Source organism: Lagenorhynchus albirostris, chromosome 14 (genome assembly GCF_949774975.1).
Source record: "Lagenorhynchus albirostris chromosome 14, mLagAlb1.1, whole genome shotgun sequence".
Lineage (NCBI taxonomy): Eukaryota > Metazoa > Chordata > Mammalia > Artiodactyla > Delphinidae > Lagenorhynchus > Lagenorhynchus albirostris.
The window spans coordinates 78978807-78993163 of NC_083108.1; the positions used below are offsets into that span (position 1 = coordinate 78978807).

General features: G+C 42.7%; 1 protein-coding gene across 3 annotated transcripts in view; it reads right to left on the reverse strand.

Moving 5' to 3' along the window:
• Nucleotides 1–14357, reverse strand: part of ACAD10 (acyl-CoA dehydrogenase family member 10) — a 47535-nt gene that overhangs the window by 17970 nt on the left and 15208 nt on the right. For 2 of the 3 annotated variants that reach the window (XM_060120974.1, XM_060120972.1), the window contains exons 6-12: nucleotides 13600–13759; nucleotides 11958–12099; nucleotides 8551–8637; nucleotides 6877–7058; nucleotides 2733–2883; nucleotides 1493–1638; nucleotides 559–732 (exon numbers count right to left, since the gene is read on the reverse strand). In XM_060120974.1, coding sequence (XP_059976957.1) covers nucleotides 559–732; nucleotides 1493–1638; nucleotides 2733–2883; nucleotides 6877–7058; nucleotides 8551–8637; nucleotides 11958–12099; nucleotides 13600–13759 — 1042 coding nt within the window. The remainder of the gene's footprint in view (nucleotides 1–558; nucleotides 733–1492; nucleotides 1639–2732; nucleotides 2884–6876; nucleotides 7059–8550; nucleotides 8638–11957; nucleotides 12100–13599; nucleotides 13760–14357) is intronic. The other variant, XM_060120973.1, reaches the window with a different exon arrangement.

A 14357-nucleotide genomic window follows, 5' to 3' on the forward strand; every position in this document is an offset into this window, starting at 1 on the left:
CTAGAAAACACTGGTTAAATAAAGTATTTTATCATATGTGTGTGTATATATATATATATATATTTTTTTTTTTTTTTTTTTTTTTTTTTTTGCGGTACACGGGCCTCTCACCGCTGTGGCCTCTCCCGTTGCGGAGCACAGGCTCCGCACGCGCAGGCTCAGCGGCCACGGCTCATGGGCCCAGCCGCTCCGTGGCACATGGGATCTTCCCAGACCGTGGCACAAACCCACGTCCCCCGCATCGGCAGGCAGACTCCCAACCACTGCGCCACCAGGGAAGCCCGGAAAATAATTTTATATTCTTCTATATGGTTGAATTCTTATCATGTATGTTTTTACTCTAAAAATTTTTGTGCCTTATTTTTTTTTGTGCCTTATTTTAATAACTTAAAAAATTTTAAGTATTGATTTAAAAAATATATATATATATGATATACACTTAATGACAAATGGTTGAATTAACTGAATCTTGTAGTTCGGTTACGAGAGGGTTTCAGGGATAGAAGCCCCTTGGCTGTGACTCACAGCCCGAGGCCGGCTCTCCCAGGCCCCCATTACCTGTGAGTGAGCGCTTGTAGACTCCCTGCAGGATTGCAGCAATGCGGAAAAAGGAGAAAGCCATGTAGAAGTTCCAGTTCTCAGTGGGACAGATCCCCATGTGAAGACAGTACATCCTGAAATACTCCTCTGCAGTAGGGATTCCCAGCTCAGACAGATCACTGTCACTCAAACCTGAAGCGACAGACAGACCCAGGACTAGGCAAAAACCCCATGCTCTCCTGTGGCTCCAAGTATTTGAATTCTGAAAATCACTTCGTCCCTTGGAAATCAGCTTCACAACTAGTTCAAAGGGTTATAGCTCATCATTTCAAGATGTCTGGAATCCAGGCATGAAGCTGTTATTCACAATTTGGCTCTTAAAAGTTTCAGACTAAATTGGCAGTAAAGGAAGGAATGAGGGGCCTCCAATTCCATCTGGGCCACAGTTCAGGGTGGATGCATATTATTTTCTACCAGTCATTTGATTAAAAAAATGGTATTCAAAGAAGATCTCGCCAAATTATGAAAAAGATAACTGCAACAAATAAAAAATCTTACCTATTTCCTTCATTTGTAACATTTTGATGGTTTAGAAGCATGTAATATGTTCTGTTCCAAGAATTTATCCTAGGAGTATAACTTATATACAGGCAAAGATATTACTACACAGATATTCACTGCCTTTTTTTGTGGAAGCACAGGGAAGGTAATACTTTCAGAAAAACAAAAACTGGAAACAAATATCCAAATAGGAATCAAACCAAATGCCTTATTAAGTTAATTCTATAACAATGAAATCCTATACTGTCATTAAAAATGATGCTGTAGGAGAAATACTCAATACCTGAATTTCACGAAGCAGCCCAATCACAAACTGTTTCAGCAGAGTTTGCCCCAAAGCTTTGAGAAGAGCGCTGGCTCCATCCCTCACTCCCCCAGCGGCAGTTCCTACCTGGCTGAACGGGAAAGCTGGATGGCAGGTAGTGAGCCAGGCAGCTGTGGGCCACATCGGCAAGGGGGTCGCCTAAGGTAGAGAGTTCCCAGTCAAGGACGGCAAGCACCTCGGCCGTTTCCGGGTGGAACAGCACGTTGTCCAGCCTGCAGGAGCCCCAGAAGGGATGGAGACAGCGCTAAGAACACTGACCGTTAGGGTGTATTCTGTGCTGGGCGTCTTCTGCTGACCCCTTCAGAAGCACTCCCCACCCCTCCCATGTGCCCGGGAGCCTGCATGGGCTGCATCCACCAGCTCCCTTGCCCTTTGGCTCAGCTGGGAGCAGCCAACGGGACACCAGCAGACAATGGGAAGGGGGCCTGCACATTAATTCCCCACCCCCCTCTCAGCAGATAGCTGAGGGACAGCTGTATTCCTCTCCTGAGGGCCACAGCTTTGGTCAGGTGGCCCTCGCCACATAGAGACCATGTCTGGGTTCTGGTAATTACTCCTTCCCGAGATGGTTTTAAAACAGGTCTGCAATTTTTTGACACTCCTACCACAAAAGAAAGAGTCTAATCCTTCACCCCTGGAAGCAGCTCACTTCTAACCATTATAATACGGGTGGAAGTGGTGCTGAGTGACTCCTGAGATAGGGACAGAAAAGGTGATCAGCTCCCCCCGGCCCTCTCCCCTCGGAACACACACCTTTGCAACCGTGAGCCACTAGGTAGGAAGTCCAGCTGGAAGCTGCCATACTGGAAAGACCAGGTGGGAAACCACAGAGACACAGAGAGAGGCTCAGGGAGCCCAGCTCTCCTCTGCCCTGGTGCAGGTGTGAGCGAGCCTTCAGGTGATTCCAGTCCCCCGCCTGAGACCCACGTCAATGGCTCAAGCAAGCCATCCCGTCCCAGACTGCAGACTCATGAGTAAGATCATTGCTGTCGCTGTTGACAGCCACGCAGCTTTGGAGTTGTCGTTACAGCTGAAGCCCGTGCTTGTACCTTCAGACCCGGGGGGTGGTACTAACTCCTGCTGTTGCACAGGCCAGGCCCCCCATCACAGAGAATAATCTGGCCCCAAACGTCAATAGTGCCAAAGCTGAGAAACCCTGCCTTAAAGGCCACGCAGAGGGAGAGCCCATGTAGTGGATAATTGTCAACTGTAAACTGGGGCAAGACCAGCTGCTTAATTTCCCCTTCAAATACCCTTCCCATCACTTTCCACAACTAAGTATCAGCCCTCCTCATGCCCGGTCGACCTGAAGTCCCCATGCACCACTGTGGTCTGCTGCTGCCTGGGAAGGTGGAGGGGCAGCCACTCGATGAGCCTCTCCATTGGCGGGATAGTGCTGGTTTCCGAGGCTCGATACTGCTTGATCCATGTTTGTACCTGGCGTGCAACATAGTCCCCTGAGGGAAAGAGGATTAGAACATGGTGTGCCATCTCAGCAACCTCCAGAGGTTTCGAAAATCAAGCAGTGCGATGAAACCCTTTGTAACGTCTGAGGCATCTTCTTCCCATGACTAGAGAATTTCCCACATGATGTTCCTGCCCCCTCAACCTGGAAGCCACTGCTGTTTTATCTTGGCTGGATCTGTGTGATCTGGGCATTGTTCCCAGCCACATAGCCTCCGAGCCTGATCCCTGGCCCTCTCAGATCCTATGAGCTTCCTAACAGCCTTTAATAAATCCCTTCTTGGCTACAGGACAGTGATTGGCTAAGAGCATAGGCTCTGGGGTGGATGCATGGTCTGGGTTTGGTTCCCAGCTCTGCCATTCTGTGTGTGATCTCAGGCAGGTTACTATACTTTTCTATGCCTTTGTTTCCTCATTGATGAGATGGCCCTCATAGAGTTGCTGGGAGGACACAATATGTAAAGCCCCTGCAAATGTTCCTGGCATGTAGTAAGTATTGCATGAGTATTTGCTATGATTCAGTTGTTTGCTACGAGAGTTACCACAGTTGAGGAACTTGCAAGTTATATCTGGGACCACAAACTGGAGGGAGCTCTGGAGTTGCCTGGCTCACAGTTAAGCTTTTCAACTAACTTAACCTCTCTAAGCCTCCATTGCTTCATCTGTACAATGAGTGTACTGCCACCTATATTCCCTAGGACCACTGTGAAGGCCAAATGAAGTCCATATATAATATGCCAAACACAGAAGGCTGCTCAATGAATAATGACCATTATTACTGTCACTGTTATTAGTTGACAATTATTGTCACTATTAAAACAATTCATAATTAATAACACATCACACCACTAGCTCTAAGTCAAGCCCTCACCCCTCATCTGAGAGAAAAATGTTGCCCAGAAGCTTGAAGACAAGGATAGAGAGATTGGGCTCCTTCTGTGGAGTCCACTGCACACTCAGAGCACCCAGACACCTGTCCTTCGGAGGATCCAGCAGGGCTGGATGAGAGGTGAGATCAAAATCCACAGGAATTTAACCCCAAACAAATCAAGCCTTTAGAACTAACTTCCAGTTTTCAGAATTACAGGAAGTAGAAGACAGCAGTAAATGAAATCATCAGGTAACAATCAAAACAAATCTATAATATACTTGCCTGGTCCCTTAAAAAATTCATTAAAAAAAAAAACAATGAGGGGACTGTTCTAGATTCTTTGATCGGATCCCGATTTGGAAAACCAACCAAAAAAACTCACTTATAAAAGATGTAAGGGGGGTAATGAGGAAATGTGAATATGGACTGGGTTTTATAGATTCTGGGAAAATGGTAAATTTCCTTGGATGTGATAATGGTGCTGGGAGATGTCCTTACTATTAGGAAATGTAGGAAATGCGTACTGAAGCTGTTAGGAGTCAAGTGCCAGGATCTCTACAACTTTGTTAATTGTGCAGATAAAAACAGAAAGAGCTATATAAAGGAATATGGCAAAAGTTAACCATTGTTAAAATCAGTCGTGGGCATATAGTTATTCACTGTACTATTTCACATTTCTAGAGTTTAAAAATTATCATAATAAATTGAATACAAAGGCCACCAGGAACTGAGCCTTTGCAGAAGGAGCCCCTCAGGAAAATCTCCTATATGGATTTAGGATGTCCCCCTGCCCCCAACGCATACACACCACCCCAGTGCTGTACACACTCCCTTCTCGTGGGAAGCAGATGCAGCTGTCCCTGCGGCTCTGGCTCTGTTGGCCACTGGTACCGAGCAGGCCTGCCAAGGCACTAACGCCCTTCCTCCCCAAAGCAGCCTGCCCTCTGGGATGAGAAAAGAGAATTATGGTTCCCTGCAGGTCCTTGATGGAAAGGTTCTTTGTGATAACTAGACTGGACCTAAAGGATCTGGTCAAAAGTCCCTTTTGATCAGAAATCATGTTGGTGTGCTGTTTCTTTTCCTTACAAATTTAAATTTGTTCTCTTCAATAAATCATATATTCACATGGCTCGAAATTAAAGTGACAAAAAGGAGTGCAATAAAGATTTTCTCCCATCCCCCTGCCCAGCCACTCAGCCGTTATTCCCCAAAGGCAACCCATGTGACCAATTTCTTAGGCATCCTTTTGGAGATATCTTCACGTGTGCAAATAAACATTTAAATTTATTCAAATATACCAATTTTACACAAATGGTGTACTATCTATATATAGCCAATGCCCCACGCAGCAGCTGGGTTCCTGACATAACTTGAGAAGAAAAGGAAGATCTGATGCCCGGGTAAACTGGATCAGTGAATGTGAAATTTGAGGAAGCTGCTTTATGCGATAAGGCTCCGAATACTGCCTGCGGCCCAGGAGGCTGACCCTGAGTCATATAAAATCACACCAGATTTCTGCTTTGTCTCTTTGTCAAACTAATAGGCCAGTGGAAAGTGCATCAAAACAGTCTACTTTAAAAATAAAAGGCAAAGGATCCACTCAGCACATGGGAGCGGCCTCCTTAGGCTGCTCTCTCTCCACTGCAGGATGGGATGTCACATTGCCCGTTGCTTCATGTGACAGAGGCTTTATCTCCATTCAAAACACTAGGACAGGTGCCATCTCCTTTGCTTTTCACATCAGCACTGTGAGGGGGGCAGGGCAGGGTTTTTTGGTTTTGTTTTGTTTTTTACTGAACCTTTACTGTTGAGAAAACTATAACAAAGTAATGGGACTTGCCCAAGGTCACCCCACAAATCAGCACCTGACTTCTGGTCTAGGGCTCTTTCCACTTTGAAACAATGGCTCAATATAGGCAACATCTATGGTCTTTGCCTGCTGACCCTTTTACTGGTAACTAGGGCTCCCAGATAAAATAGAGGATGCTCAGTTAAACTGGAATTTTGGATAAACAACAAACAAATTTTTACTGTAAGTGTTTCCCAATGAGCCACCAAGATGGAGGGGAACCCCACTAAGCTGGTAACTCTGGTCAACAGGTTAGTTAGTTAGTGTATGATATGGATCAGGCTGCGTATGGAAGGGGTGAAGAACTCCCTCAGTTGGGGCTGTGAAGTCAGCAAGCCTGCTCTGTGGTAGCAAAGTTTCTCAAATGGTTAGTTTTGAGACCTCAGATCATGTGCCTATGGAATGACAGAATTTTAGGTAACTTGGTAGAAATGTGTCAGGAAGTTGATGTACTTTGGACACATACTGCAGCCTTTGATATGGTCCTAGACAAAACAGGCACATTTTGGTTAAAAGCAGAGAAAGAACAAAATACAGCTTATTTGAGAGATTCTTTTTGACCATGGTCAACAATGCACACTGGTTGAGAGTCAGATAGCCTTGAATGCTGCAGGGCAGACAAAATGAAACTCTTTGGCTCATGCTAAAGTTTCTGCATGCAAAAGCATGAAGACAATGGTGATGGTGGTTATAAAAGTGTGTGCATTTGTCAACATTCGTAAAATGCTACATTTCAATACAACTGACTTCCAGAAAAAAAGAAAAGGGAAAACCTGACAATACCAAGCGCTTCCAAGGGTGAGGACCAACTAGAACTCTCAGACATTTTTTAAAAAAAAGAAAGAAAACAGAAACAAATTATACAAACAAATACCTTGGCATAATGGCATTTTAAAAATATATCCCTAAATCTTTCCTCTAAATATTGAAAAGAATATTTAGAGGAAATGGTGAAAAATGGAGAAGAAAATATGTATCTTAAGTACTTTTGGCCAGTATCTAAAAAAAAAACGATTTAAATGATACAGTGAGATAAAAGTTTCAGGGAAGAGAGATTCTGTAGTCCATGAAGGGATTTATCTCAGGACAAAGCATCTAGGTAAGTGACACTTATACTAAAATGAAAGTGGATTTCCAAGTAGGAAGCTAACAAGCCCACCTCACATTTACCAGTGGTGCCTTAAAAACTTGGCACCATGGAAATCATGAAAGCAGAGGCACCAGTGAGGACACAGCAGCACAGAAGACAAGCGGCCCCGTGCTCACCGTGTTTCCCATAGTCTTCTAGGCCTGCGGCCTTGAGGTCCACACTGTGAATCTTGCACAAGACTCTGTTCATGGCAGTGTAGATGGCCCGCCTCTGGCTGGGCTCCAAGCCTGGCAGAGAGGGGTCTTTGTAGATGAGGCCTGGGCAGTACTCCATCAGATAGAAGGGAGTGCCGATGACCCTAGCAGGGGCACAGACAGGGTGTTTCAGTGGCCCATGATGTGGCAGGCACTGCTCTGTCCTGTGTGTAAGCTTTGAGTGCTGGGTGGGAGTTTGGATCCAGAGTACTGGAAACTTCCTTTTTCCTTTGCACATAAGCAGAGGGGTTAGAAGTACTCCCTCCCCAAACCAATCCACACACACACATCCCTGTCTACACTTCCTTGCCAGCATGCCTCTCTTCCCTTTGGTCCACTTGTAGAAGCCATCGGAATGGGATTAAGTGTGATAATACAGGAAAGCAGCATGTTGAGAGGGGGATTTGGAGTCAGAGAACCAGGCTTAAGTGCCACCTCTGCCCTTCCTAGCAGTGTGATCCTGAGAAACATATTAAAGCTCTCTGAGCTTTGTTTTTTTATAATCTATAACGCTTCAAAGGATAGTTATAAGAATTAAGGGAGCAAATACATAGGGAATGCCTGGCATATGTTTCTGGCTTCAATGAGGGTTGGATAAGTATCCCTTCTTGTTATTGATGTTATTTTCATCATTATCCAGTGGTATGAATGGCATATACAACACCCCAAAGTATTAAGGTGACACACCAAAATGTCATTAATCCATCTTTTGTCACTACTAGAAATCAGTTTAGTACTCTGAAAAGTTGTTTTGAAAATTCTACTATTATAACTATTCATCCTGACTTGAACATGGCCTAGATATTAAATTATATTATTAAATTATTTTTAATTATCTTAAATGTAATATTGCTGTGGTTATGATAGAAAATGTCTTTATTCTTAGAAGATGTATGCTGCCTGAAACTTACTTCAAAAGTTTCAGTGAATAATAATTTATATACATACATATAAGATATACTTATTAACTTACAAAATAATTATATAATTATTTAATAAAACTTATTAAATTATGTTATAAAACATTTTTAGAAAAATGTTATATATAATTATTTCTATAAAATTATTTTATCTATATAGTACACCTATTCACATATATACACATACACATATATACATAGAAAGCAAATGTGGCAAAATGTTAACAAATGTTTTCATCTAGATGAAGTGTAAATGGGTGCTCATCGTACTATTTTTTCTTCTTTCAACTTCTGTGTATGTTTTGAAATTTTCATAATTAAAAAATCGGGAAAAAAGAGACAGACTCAGAAAGCAATATTATAAAGCAATTCAAAAACAGTTTAGAAAGTCCACAATAAAAAATTAATTAAAACAAGCAACATGAAGCTAGATGGACATATATTTTTTAAATGTTAGAAAAGATGTTTCCTACCAATTCTCACGAAAGCAGGCATTTATCTTTCAGGATAACTTAAAGATCTGTGAACTTCTAGGGGAGGTAACTATAAAATCTCTTTTCTCTTCTACCCAAATTTTACTTGTCTTTACTCTAGCAAATTGGAATGTGAGTTAGTATAAGGACTTTTCTCTTCTGTAGCTTGAATACACAATAGAAAAAATAAATCTGAACATTACCTTGAATCCTCACAGAGGTCAAGAACTTTGGGGACAGGGACTCCAGCATTCGCAAGGGCTTTCATTATCCTGCCAGAACAAAGAAAACTGAGAGACACTGCTGAATGAGATGACTGGATTTTCTTGAAATTATTATTATTTTTTTTGTTTGTTTTCGTTTTTGTTTTTTTTTGCGATACGCGGGCCTCTCACTGTTGTGGCCTCTCCTGTTGCAAAGCACAGGCTCCGGATGCACAGGCTCAGCGGCCATGGCTCACGGGCCCAGCCGCTCCGCAGCATGTGGGATCTTCCCAGATCGGGGCACGAACCCGTGTCCCCTGCATCGGCAGGCGGACTCTCAACCGCTGCGCCACCAGGGAAGCCCTGAAATTATTTTTTGATTTAAAAATTTTACATGCAGAAATTAAAATGGAATGCTAAAATTTAAAAATTTCAATTGACCCAAGAAGGCAAAAAGGCAAGGAGAACAAAAGACAAATGGGACAAAGATCAAACAGCAAAATTATAGACCTGAGTCAAACATACTGATAATTACACTAAAGTTAATAGAGTAAACATTCCAATTAAAAGACAGAAGTTGTCCTACTGGGTTCAAAAGCAAGACTTAATATACTGTCTAAAAGGGACATGCTTTAAATATAAAAACATAGATAGAAATAAATAAATAAAATAAAATATGAAAGGATGGAAAGGGAAGTTCCATGCAATTGGTAAGCATAAGAAAGCTGGTATAGCTATATCAATATTAGAAAAAGAGACCTTAAGGCAAAGAGGACTACCAGAGATAAAAAGGGACATTTCAAAACAATACAAGAGTTAATTCACCAGGAAGATATTACAATCATAAATGTGTATGTGCCTTAAACAACAAGGTCCTCCTGTATAGCACAGGGAACTATACTCAATATCCTGTGATAAACCATTATGGAAAAGAATATGAAAAAGAATATATATATATATATATAAATACAGCATAAAAAAGAATATATATATTTATAACTGAGTCACTTTGCTGTATAGCAGAAATTAAAACACAACATTAAATCAACTATACTTCAAATTACAAAAGTAAATAAAAAATGTGTATGTGCCTAATAAAAGAGCTTCAAAAATACCTAAAGTAAAAATTATCAGAATGAAAGATAGAAATGGACAAACTCACAATCATAGCTGAGACTGTAAAATGCCTTTATCAGTAACTGACTTGATCAAAACTACACTAACTAGAAAAAGTCAGTAAGACACAGATCTGAACAACACTACCAGCCAACTTGACCTGATGGACATTTCTATAACACTCACACAGACACTGCAGGATACACATTCTTTTAGAGTGCACACAGTATATTCACCAAGATATATCACGTACTGGTCCATAATATAAGTCCTAATAAATTTCCAAGTATCAAAATCTTTTTTAAAAAATAAATTTATTTATTTATTTATTTTTGGCTGCATTGGGTCTTCGTTGCTGCGTGCGGCTTTCTCTAGTTGTGGCGAGCGGGGGCTACTCTTCGTCGCGGTGTGCGGGCTTCTCATTGCGGTGGCTTCTCTTGTTGCAGAGCTCGGGCTCTGGGTGCACGGGCTCAGTAGTTGTGGCTCACGGGCTCTAGGAACGCAGGCTCAGTTGTTGTGGTGCATGGGCTTAGCTGCTCTGTGGCATGTGGGATCTTCCCAGACCAGGGCTTGAACCCATGTCTCCTGTATTAGGCAGGTGGATTCTTAACCACTGCACCACCAGGGAAGCCCCAAGTATCAAAATCTTACAGTGTATTTCTAAGACCTCAATAGAATTAAACAAGAACTTGTTACTATGTGATAGCTAGAAAAAGCCCAAATATTTGGAAGTTAAATAACACACTTCCATATAAGCCATGGGTCAAAGAAGAAATCACAAGGGACATTAGAAAATATTTCAAACTGTAATAATAATAATAAAAACACATGTCAAAATTTGTGGGATGCATATGTGCTTACAAAGTAACATAACTTTGAAAGCTCATATTAGAAAAGGAAGATGTTAAATCAATGGCCTAAGGTTACACCTAAGAAGGTAAAAATACACCCACAGTAAGAAGATGGAAAGAAATAAAGCTCAGAGCAGAACTAAATGAAATAGAAAATAAACAACAGAAAAATTAACAAAACTAAACATTTGTTCTTTTAAATTATCAACACAATGATAAATCCCTAGGTAGACTGATGAAAGAGAGAGAAAATACTATCAATCCACAGCAGGAATGGTAAAGATGGGAAATCACTACAGATCCTACATACATTAAAAGGACAGTAAGGGAGGACTTCCCTGGTGGTGCAGTGGTTAAGAATCCGCCTGCCAATGCAGTGGACATGGGTTCAAGCCCTGGTCCAGGAAGATCCCACATGCCGTGGAGCAACTAAGCCCGTGCGCCACAACTACTGAGCCTCTGCTCTAGAGCCCGCGAGCCACAACTATTGAGCCTGTATGCCACAACTACTGAAGCCTGCGCACCCAGAGCCCATGCTCCGCAACAAGAGAAGCCACCGCAATAAGAAGCATGCGCACTGCAACGAAGAGTAGCCCCCGCTCACCGCAACTAGAGAAAGCCCACGCACAACGACGAAGACCCAACACAGCCAAAAGTAAATTAAAAAAAAAAAACAGTAAGGGAATATTTTGAACAATAAATTCAACTGTTAACATGAAATGGACATATATAACTTTATATATTTTATAATATAATTTTATATATTTTAATAAATGTACAAATTCCTTGCAAATTACAATTTACCAAAACTAAGGAAAGACGAAATAAAATACCTGAATAACCCAATATCTATTACATCAAACCCATAATCCAAAAACTTTTCCTAAAAAACCTCCAGGCCTGATGGGTTTACTGATAAATTCTATGAAACACTAAAGAAGGAATTTTTTTAAATAGAAAAATAATGAGTCGGTCTTATCACCAATAACTGGCTCCTGCTTTTGGCTGCCTGCTGTCCTTTCCCCTTTTCATGTTCTGATAGTAATACCTAGACATTCCTTTGGGAAACAGCTCTCCCCCACTGTAGGTTCACATGGTTTGGGTGAGAGTGACTCAATCCTGATTCCAGGGTTGAGCACAAGACCCAGGTTTCAATAACTATCAACTCACGGCCATGCCTCCTTGGGCTATGACCGCACTTAATAGAGGCTCAAAAAAAGTCTAGTCTCCTAGAGGTTTAGGTAGAGAAAAGAGAAAACAAGCTCCTGAATAAAATTAGGTGACATGTTCTTATCAGAAATAATTTTGGAGAGTCACACTTGTAATTTTAAATGTCTCAAGGCACTTTAATGGAGTGCTGATTGGCCAGCTCAGGGGCTGGGCTGCGGAGGCCAGGGATGGCTGGGGATGGCAAGCACGCCCCCAGCTCTGAGAATTTACCTGAACTCCCTCTCTATTGCATGCGCGGACGGGAGCAGTGTCCCTGGCGGTTTCTTCCTCAGAACCAGCTGATGTTTAGCCAGCCTGATGTAGTAGGTGGGATTTGACTGCCCGTGATCAAACTGAAGGAGTTCCAATGGGCCTGCAAGTTTGAAAGCAAGGAAAACTCAAACCAGCTCTGGAGGACAAATGTGGACATTCTTTCTTTCTAATGAGTACTGCATGTGGATGCGGAGCGCCCTGATTTGGAATGATCTGTTAGGAAAGCAGCTCCTCCCGGGGTACCAGACGTGACTGCGTCCCAGGCATACCCCCCACCTCCAGCTCGAGTCCAGAATATCACACTATGGTGTGGCAAAGGCCACTGGATTTACACCATGACAATTTTCACTTTGTGCAGGTGTCCAATTTTGTCCTTCTTGCCAACTCCTGCTCCGTAAAGAAAAGTCTTTTAGTTCTGTTTGTAAAACACAAGCACAGTCATGGAAACCCATCTTGCTAAATGGAATGCTTTAAGCCGAGGATGAAAAGAGCCCTCACTTGAAAAGTGTGCCCCTCACCCCATACTCGGCCACACCACGCCTGACAATGACGTGACAGCTGAAAGGAGCTATGCAGAGGCCTGCAGCTCGAGCCAAAGCTGCTTTCAGGAGATGCGTTTCCCACCCCAGCAGGCTAAACTCTGAGGATCCCTTGCAGAAACAGCCTAATTAACCCTAGTCTTCACAATGAGATGAACTCTACACACAGATTCGCAGGAAATGGGAGTTTGCCTGACTTAGCTGGTCTCATCAGAAAGGGTCCCTCAGCTTTGCAGAGGCTCTAAGAACAATCCCATCACTGGAAAAAAATCCTCATGAGAAGCTGCATACAAAGAGTACTTTCAAATGGTACAGATGAACCGGTTTGCAGGGCAGAAATAGAGACACAGATGTAGAGAACAAACGTATGGACACCAAGGGGGGAAAGTGGCGGGGGGTGGTGGTGGTGGGATGAATTGGGAGATTGGGATGGACATATATACACAAATATGTATAAAATGGATGACTAATAAGAACCTGCTGTATAAAAATATAAATTAAATTTAAAAAAAGTACTTTCAAGGATCAAACTTTATCACCAGGTAGAAATTTCTTCAAAAGTTCATGCAACTATACTTTAATAAAATAAATTTAAAAAGAAAAAGGTCATGAGGCACCTGTTTTTCTGAGGGTGGAATGCGAAGAAGGAGCTAGAGGTTCCTTTGAAGAGATAGAGACGGCTTGTCACATTTTAAATTCGTGCAACTTTTAAGTCACCTTCACAAAACAGGCTGTCATCTCAAAAATATTAGAAACACTCAAACACCCCGGGCACATACTGCAAGTTCCTCTCCTCCGGGACAGCCCTTTGCAGGCGATTGCTGCCACACCACACTCTCACATGGAACAAGGGCCAAGTACACTTCGGGGATCCGTAAAAAAGGAAGTCAGTGCTTTTTCCCAAGCAAAACAGAGCAGCACTCGGGTCCATGGGCTCACTGAGCCCACTGGCTATTTGCTTCACCATGTGGCGTCTTTGTCTCCAGCATATTCCACTAAGGACTGAAAGTGAGAACCAGACTGAAAGCCTAGCCTTTACCTAAATGCAGAAGCTTTACTACCTGTGGCTTGGGTCCCCAGTAAGTCTTTGAGGTACTTCTCCAAGGAGTCCTTGGGAATTTCCATCGTCTTTCTCACAGGGCGAGTGTTGGGAACAGCCATTCTCAACGGAAAACCCAGAAGAGTTTCCAGTTCCTTTACTGCAGTCTCTGGGTCATGAACCTGCTTTCACAGAGAATACTGAACATGGACGCCCAGTCAACCCTGCCCCACCCTCCTGCCTGTTCTCTGAGAGGGTACTTTCTTAGAGGGAAATATAGAAGAAGTCAGTTCTCTGAGCAAGGACTTTGCAGCCAGGGGAGTCAGCTCATGAGAAAGCCTCAGAATGAGTTTCCTCCTCCCATTTAATTCCTAACCACATTAAACTTTCTTATCTGCTGGGAAGAGTGCCGGTTAAGAGTGAATGATACTCCCTTGTGCCAGGAGGGCAGAATATTGTGTGTAGTGTCCACTCTGTCCCTACGGGCCCGTCAGCTAATAACGAAAACTCAAACGCAGAAAGCTAGACAGAGACCCCCACCGCCTACGTGGCTTCTCCTGCTTCAAAGCATTGGGGTGGCCCGTGTGTCTGGTAGCTGCTGGGTCCCCACCCAGAGCCGCATCACCAGGCCAGCAGAGCAGTCACCCGAAATGTCTTAAGCCTGCCATTCACCTCCCCGTGTAACTCTTTTCTCATTCTGCCTTCTTACTTCCTATTGAAAATACAAGTGGCTAGTCACCTAGATTTCATAATCAATAAAAAATAAAAAGACTATGGCAG